Source organism: Silurus aristotelis (assembly GCF_946808225.1).
Source record: "Silurus aristotelis genome assembly, chromosome: 12".
Taxonomy (NCBI): Eukaryota; Metazoa; Chordata; class Actinopteri; order Siluriformes; family Siluridae; genus Silurus; species Silurus aristotelis.
Window position 1 is genome coordinate 28,532,235 of NC_139585.1, and position 8,574 is coordinate 28,540,808.

The 8,574-nt window shown below is 41.6% G+C and overlaps 1 protein-coding gene across 1 annotated transcript in view; it reads left to right on the forward strand.

Annotated features, from left to right (window-relative positions):
- The window catches only part of LOC310734700 (uncharacterized protein), a 133,110-nt gene extending 125,504 nt beyond the window's left edge, over window positions 1–7,606 (forward strand). Inside the window, exons 30-34 of the mRNA XM_083557068.1 lie at window positions 6,033–6,217; window positions 6,336–6,490; window positions 6,832–7,074; window positions 7,159–7,321; window positions 7,435–7,606. Of these exons, the coding sequence (XP_083413194.1) occupies window positions 6,033–6,217; window positions 6,336–6,490; window positions 6,832–7,074; window positions 7,159–7,321; window positions 7,435–7,512 (824 nt within the window). The 3' untranslated portion in view covers window positions 7,513–7,606. The remainder of the gene's footprint in view (window positions 1–6,032; window positions 6,218–6,335; window positions 6,491–6,831; window positions 7,075–7,158; window positions 7,322–7,434) is intronic.
- Window positions 7,607–8,574: the final 968 nt, after the last annotated feature.

Genomic DNA, 8,574 nt, shown 5'->3' on the forward strand with positions numbered 1-8,574 from the left:
TACAACTACACCACCACCAGAAACTACAACAACTGAACCACCAACAGAAACTACAACTACACCACCACCAGAAACCACTACTACACCACAACCAGAAACTACAACAACTGAACCACCACCAGAAACTACAACAACTGAACCACCACCAGAAACTACAACAACTACACCACCACCAGAAACTACAACTACACCACCACCAGAAACTACAACTACTACACCACCACCAGAAACCACTACTACACCACCACCAGAATCTACAACTACTACACCACCACCAGAAACTACAACAACTGCACCACCACCAGAAACCACAACTACACCACCACCAGAAACCACAACTACACCACCACCAGAAACTACAACTACACCACCACCAGAAACCACTACTACACGGCCACCAGAAACTACAACAACTGAACAACCACCAGAAACTACAACAACTACACCACCACCAGAAACTACAACTACACCACCACCAGAAACTACAACTACACCACCACTAGAAACTACAACAACTGAACCACCACCAGAAACCACTGCTACACCACCACCAGAAACTACAACAACTGAACCACCACCAGAAACTACAACAACTACACCACCACCAGAAACTACAACTACACCACCACCAGAAACTACAACTACACCACCACCAGAAACCACTACTACACCACCACCAGAAACTACAACTACACCACCACCAGAAACTACAACAACTGAACCACCACCAGAAACTACAACTACACCACTACCAGAAACTACAACAACTGAACCACCACCAGAAACTACATCAACTGAACCACCACCAGAAACTACAACAACTACACCACAACCAGAAACTACAACTACAACACCACCAGAAACTACAACTACTACACCACCACCAGAATCTACAACTACACCACCACCAGAAACTACAACAACTGCACCACCAGCAGAAACCACTACTACACCACCACCAGAAACTACAACTACACCACCACCAGAAACCACAACTACACCACCACCAGAAACCACGACTGCACCACCACCAGAAACTACAACAACTGAACCACCACCAGAAACCACAACTACACCACCACCAGAAACCACGACTGCACCACCACCAGAAACTACAACAACTGAACCACCACCAGAAACTACAACAACAGAACAACCACCAGAAACTACAACAACTACAACACCACCAGAAACAACGAATACACAACCACCAGAAACCACAACTACACCACCACCAGAAACCACAACTACTACACCACCACCAGAAACCACTACTACACCTCCACCAGAAACTACAACTACACCACCACCAGAAACTACAACTACTACACCACCACCACCAGAAACTACAACTACTACACCACCACCAGAAACTACAACTACACCACCACCAGAAACTACAACTACTACACCACCACCAGAAACTACAACAACTACACCACCACCATCAGAAAATACAACTACAACACCAACACAAACTTTGACAGGTAAAGTTAATGGGCATCTGCACATCTTTTCATTAGTTCATCTCTTTAAAAACCCCATGATTTTATGTGACATTTTATAATAATGTGGAGGTAATTTTTTAATTTCTCTTCTCTTCTCTTCTCTTCTCTTCTCTTCTCTTCTCTTCTCTTCTCTTCTCTTCTCTTCTCTTTTCTTTTCTTCTCTTCTCTATCCTAACAGGTAAAGAATATCTAACAATAGATATTTAAATAGTGTAACAGTTGAGTTGGCGGTACAATCGAGTTGAGGATCTGAGAGGAGAGTGGTGAGACAGGCAGGGAGCAAACAGAAATATCCAAGGAAATACAAATGGGCAATGGGCAAAAAAAAGGCAATGGTCAGGGCAGGCAGCATACAATCAGAAAATAAGGTGAACAGTCCAAGGTTAAACACTTGAAGGCATGAGACTTGGTACGTTGCAAGGCGAAATGGCAAAAACAAAGTCTGTAATTGGCCTCTGGGAACTACGGTTCAATAGGACACAGTCTTGGTGGTCATGGCGCACTCTGGTGGAGAGTGGGAGAAACAACAGGCACCTGATATGTGAAAAATAGCCATTCCTTTTTTAGATCAATAAATATAATATGAAAAAATAGAAGTGAATTCATTCCAGCACTGACAGCAGGTAAAGTGTAACTGTTTCTTATGCTTAGAATACTTTTAGATCTGCTATAACATTAGTTTATATAATTATGACCATATAAACATGAACATCACAATTACAAAGACAACCCAGCCATTATGAATGCACAAGCCAGTGCACTCTTAGTGCCGGTCCGAAGCCCAGGTAAATGGAGAGGGTTGCGTTAGGAAGGGCATCCAGTGTAAAAACATGTGCCAAATCAAATATGCGGATCACAAATGAGAATTTTATACCGGATCGGTCAAGGGCCGGGGTTAACAACGACCGCCACAGGTATGGTTAGCCGCCGGGTACCGGTGGAAATTGGGCTACTGTTGGCTGAAGGAGGAGAAGGAGAGGAGGAAGAAATCTACAGAGACGGCAGGAAAAGGAGCAGTGTAGGAGAGTGGAGGTTAGGGTTGGTACTTTAAATGTTGGTACTATGACGGATAAAGAGCGAGAGATAGCTGATACGATGGAGAGGAGAAAGGTAGATAGGTTGTGTGTTCAGGAATATCATGGTGTGGATGGAAAAAGAAATGGTGTAGGGGTGATTCTGAAGGAAGAGTACAGTAAGAGTGTAGTGGAGGTAAAAAGAGTTTCTGATAGGGTGATGATCGTGAAGGTGGAAGTTAAAGGGATGATGATAAATGTTATCAGTGCCTATGCTCCACAAGTCGGCTGTGAGATTGAGGAGAAGGAAAAATTCTGGAGTAAGTTAGATAAAGTGGTAGATGGTGTACCTAGAAAAGAACCGTTGGTGATTGGGGCAGACTTTAATGGACATGTAGGTGAAGGGAACAGAGGTGATGAGGAGGTGATGGGTAGGTATGGTTTTAAGGAGAGGAATGTGGAAGGGCAGATGGTGGTAGATTTTGCTAAAAGGATGGAATTGGCAGTGGTGAACACTTATTTTAAGAAGGAGGATCATAGGGTGACGTATAAGAGTGGAGGAAGGTGCACACAGGTGGACTATGTGCTATGCAGGAGATGCAACCTGAAGGAGATTGGAGACTGTAAGGTGTTGGCAGGGGACAGTGTAGCTAGACAGCATCGGATGGTGGTCTGTAGAATGGTTTTGTAGGTGAAGAAAAAGAGGATGAGAGTAAAGACTGAAAGAAGAATAAGATGGTGGAAACTGAAGGAGGAAGAGTGTAGTGTGAGGTTCAGGGAAGAGGTCAGACAGGGGCTCGGTGGTGGTGAAGAGGTGTTGGATGATTGGGCAACTACTGCAGAAGTGATGAGGGAGGCAGCTAGAAAAGTACTTGGTGTGACATCTGGAAATAGAAAGCAAGACAAGGAGACGTGGTGGAATAAGGAAGTGCAGGAGAGCATAAGGAGAAAGAGGTTGGCAAAACAGACGTGGGATAGACAGAGTGAGGAGAAAAGTAGGCAGGAGTACAAGGAGATACTGCAGCAGGTAAAAAGGGATGTGGCGAAAGCCAAGGAAAAGCATATGAGGAGCCGTATGAGAGGTTGGACACTAAGGAAGGAGAAAAGGATTTATACCGATTGGCCAGGCAGAGGAACCAAGCTGGAAAGGATGTACTGCAAGTTAGAGCAGTAAAGGATGGAGAGGGAAATGTGTTGACTAGTGAGGAGAGTGTGTTGAGAAGATGGAGGGAGTATTTTGAGCAGCTAATGAATGAGGAAAATCAGAGAGAGAGAAGGTTGGAGGATGTAGAGTTGGTGAAGCAGGATGTAGATAGGATTAGTAAGGAGGAAGTGAGAGCAGCGATTAAGAGGATGAAGAGTGGAAAGTCGGTTGGACCAGATGACATACCGGTAGAAGCGTGGAGATGTTGAGGAGAGATGGCAGTGGAGTTTTTGACCAGATTGTTTAACAGGATTTTGGAAGGTGAGAAGATGCCTGAGGAATGGAGAAGAAGTGTGCTGGTACCGATCTTTAAGCATAAAGGAGATGTGCAGTCTTGCAGTAACTACAGGGGAATTAAGTTGATCAGTCACACCATAAAGTTATGGGAAAGAGTAGTGGAAGCCAGGCTGAGAGAAGAGGTGACCATCTGTGAGCAACAGTATGGTTTCATGGCTAAAAAGAGCACCACATGGGCCTTATTTGCTTTGAGGATGTTGATGGAGAAGTATAGAGAAGGACAGAAGAAAATTGCATTGTGTATTTGTGGATTTAGAGAAAGCGTATGACAGAGTGCCAAGAGAGGAGTTGTGGTATTGTATGAGGAAGTCAGGTGTGTCAGAGAAGTATGTGAGGGTGGTGCAGGACATGTATGAGGACAGTGTGACGGCAGTGAAGTGTGCAGTAGGTACGACAGACTGGTTCAGGGTGAAGGGTGGACTGCATTAAGGATCGATTCCTGTTTGTAGTGGTGATGGACAGGTTGACGGACGAGGTCAGACAGGAGTCTCCCTGGACTATGATGTTTGCAGATGATATTGTGATTTGTGGTGAGAGTAGAGAGCAGGTTGAGAAGAGCCTGGAGAGGTGAAGATATGCACTGGAGAGAAGGGGAATGAGAGTCAGTAGGAGTAAGACAGAGTACATGTGTGTGAATGAGAGGGAGGGCAGTGGAGTGATGCGGTTGCAGGGAGAAGAGCTGGAGAAGGTGGAGGAGTTCAGGTACCTGGGGTCAACAGTGAAAAGTAATGGAGAGTGTGTTAGAGAAGTAAAGAAAAGAGACCAGGCAGGGTGAATTGGGTGGAGAAGAGTGACAGGAGTGATTTGTCATAGTAGGGTATCTGCAAGAATGAAAGGGAAAGTTTATAGGTCTGTGGTGAAACCTGCGATGTTGTATGGATTAGAGACTGTGGCATTGAGTAAAAGGCAGGAGGTGGAGCTGGTGGTGGCAGAGCTGAGGATGTTAAGGTTTTCGTTGGGAGTGACGAGATTAGAAATGAGTTTATTAGAGGGACAGCGCATGTAGGATGTTTTGGTGACAAGGTGAGGGAGGCGAGATTGAGATGGTTTGGACATGTGCAGAGGAGGGACATAAATTATATTGGTAGAAGAATGCTGAGGATGGAGCCACCAGGTAGGAGAAAAAGAGGAAGGCCAAGGAGGAGGTTCATGGATGTGGTGAGGGAAGACATGCAGGTAGTTGGTGTGAAAGAGGCAGATGTAGAGGACAGGGTGGTATGGAGACGGATGATCCGCTCCCCTAATGGGAGCAGCTGAAAGAAGAAGAAGATCACAATTACAAAGACAGTATATTGCATTTGCTGGAAATTACTGTACACCCATTATAATTATTTTCAGAAAAAAACTTCATAAATGGGGCTAAATAGGACCAAAAAAACAAAAACAAAATATCATCTTTTATTGCCATTCACCTTATTGTTGCCACCTGGTTATCTACTGACATGACGATTACTGACATGGCAACCACAAAAATTTTCATGGGAAGATCATTTATTATCTAAATAATCAAATAATCTTTCTCTTATTACTATTACAAAATTAAGTAAAAGCACATGCTTGGCTAGTTAAGGTCTAGTTTATTATAAATCACCCCAGTTTGGAGATGAAATTGTCATTTGATTGTCTTTCTGCTGGTTTCTTTTTGTAGATCCTTGTCAGACTCTGAACTGCACTCAGGATGAAGTCTGTAAGACGATAAATGGAGTTTACGGCTGTGCCTGTAGGAACACTTCAAGACGCAACCCAAAAACTTGTGGTATATTTCTCCTACATGTACTATTAAAATAAAATTCATCCATAGTGTTATGAATTGTTTTAAGCACACCTCATTTATAACAGTCTTACTGGGACAGACAAGATTTAGACAAGAACTTTTAAGTAAATAACAACACAACATTCCCTAATACGAACAATTCCATGAATCCTGAGTATTTATGTTTACACAATGCTCTTGCTTTCATGCATTTCTTTAAAAAAACAATCAAATGTGGTTTTCCCATACTCCCTTAGATGCAATTAAAACATGTTCAGGCAGCACTGGATCACTGTCTCTGTCTCGCTGTCAGCTCTTTGAAGCCGGATATTCTGTAGACATCCTCCACCTTAACAACGCAAGCTGCAAAGGGACGGTCCAAAATAACAGGCTGGTGTTCAAATTTGAGAGTAACTTCAACATGTGTGGCACAACAATGGAGGTACAAAAACAAACACTGTTCATTTATGTTCAATAGTTTTAACTTTATAGTTGTATAGTTGTTATACCAAATTAATGTTATGGCTAATATACCTTAACGTCGTTCTGTGTTTGTGTAGAATAACGGCACACACATCAAGTTCAAGAACAGTGTTGGGACGACCGACGGGATAGGGGTCATCAGTCGCTCTGGTGGGCTCAACATTAACTTTTCCTGTGTGTATCCACTCATCCAGTGCATCTCCATGCCCATGCCCATCCAAGCCACAGAAAGGTATTAATCATGTCACAATTTAAGATACCAATAGTTAATATTCAGGTTAATATTCAGTTCATAATCCCGTATTGTTGTGTTCATTTTAACACTTACTTTATTGATTAACAATAAAGTCTTTGACATTTAATCAGCAATTAAAGTATCAACTATTTTTTTTATTATTTATTAAATTAACTGATAATAATATTTACAAATTAAGCCAAAAAAGATTTTTCCAAAAATTTTATAATATATATATTGCATTATACTTTTTTATTTAAGATCAAAAATTAACCATATTGATAAAATTATTTTAAAATATTATTTAGATGTTAAATACATATACTTCTATGTCACAGTGTAATCAGGAAAGATCTCTATACCGAGGGCTCATACCAGATCAGCATGATCCCATACACTGATGCTACATTCCTTGTTCCATTCTCTGGAAATGTGACCCTACAAGTGAACCATCAGATGTATATAGCTGTGCAAGTGAATCCGTTTGACAGCAATCAGGTCGCTCTTGTGCTGGACAGCTGCTGGGCCACGCCGGTCAACCAGATTGACTATTCCATCCGCTGGAATTTGATCATCAACGGGTAGGTGGAAAAATGAACAGTCGAAAAATGGGACAAAAGATTTTATATCACTTTTTGGTCAAATATTTCTTTACATCTCTTCAGGTGTCCAAACCCCGATGACGGAACAGTGGCGGTGATAAAGAACGGCGTCTCAACATCCAGCTATTTCTCATTCAGGATGTTCACATTCACCGGCTTCTCCAACAAGATCTACCTGCACTGCAAGGTCCATCTCTGTCTACAGGGATCAGGAAACTGCGCAAAGGTAAGGTTTTTTTTTTTTCAATGAAAGAAAGATGCTTTCAAATAGCAGGAATTCCCTTTGAATTTTTTAATTTATGCATTTATTTTTACCTCTACTTATTTTTTTTCTTTTAGACATGCACTGGAACACCTTCCAGAAGACACAGATCTGTAGATTTCTTTGACTCAGCTGCTATTTCGATGGAATTTTGATTTGTTTTGAGCTTACAGCACAATCATTGTCTTTATTCTGTATGTTTATTCAATAATTAAGTATTGCTTTGATAGTAAATTATATTAAAATTAACTTGTCTGTAACCTTCTATATGTAATTATGCTCATCTGCACTGACTTCGTCAACTATAATAAAACCTTTAAGCATATTATTTAGTTGTTTTTTTTTTTTACTTTAATTTTATATTTTGTCATTTTTATATATTAATATGCACATGAAGACATAAAGCAAATACATTATTTAAAATTACACATTCACACAATCACTCACAAGAAGTTATTTTTTTTATTTTTTTTTTTACTTTAAACTACCTTTTTGAACATTGTAGGAAAAAATGTGCAAAGTGGTAGATTGAGTCCATGTTGGTTTTTCCACTCTGAAGGAGTGTATGTGTGTGCAAATTATGCAAAGATAGTCTCTGTTCAATGTTGATATTTGCATTGTGTGTTTCTTTGTGTGCATGTGTGTAGAAAAGATGGGAGTAGTAGACATGTTAGGGGCAGAGGGCAATCTGTGTCTGCAGTGATGGGGTGCAAGGAAATGCATTAGTGTCATTTTTAAGCCTGATGTGGGCAATGGGTAAAACAGGTTATCATTTATTATGTAGAATTATAGTCATGAAGTTCTGAGTTTAACACTCCTGTAGTGTTTGCCTGATTTTAGGAGTATAAAAAGGCTGGGCTGGGGGTGAAAATTGGCCTGGTGGCCTAGTAGAGGCTCTCCAGTAAGAGTAAGACTGTTCCTGGTATAATTTGAGCAGCTCTAATCTGGACAATTGCAACTTGTTCCTCTACTAATGCACCCTTGCTAACGGCCCAATAAGAGGTATAGCCTTTTTAATCATCCACCTCTCAGGAAAAGTCCTAGACTGGGCAGTGGATGTTTGGGAGCGTCAGAGTGCATGTTGCTCCAGCTATTTGATTTTTTCAAGACGCTCAGGAACCAGTTCGGCCACCCCAGCAGCAAACAAACTCTCTAAATTTCGAGCCCTACTGGGGGAGTTGCCCAGCCTTTGTTCATCGCTGGGGATGCCGCTCAGT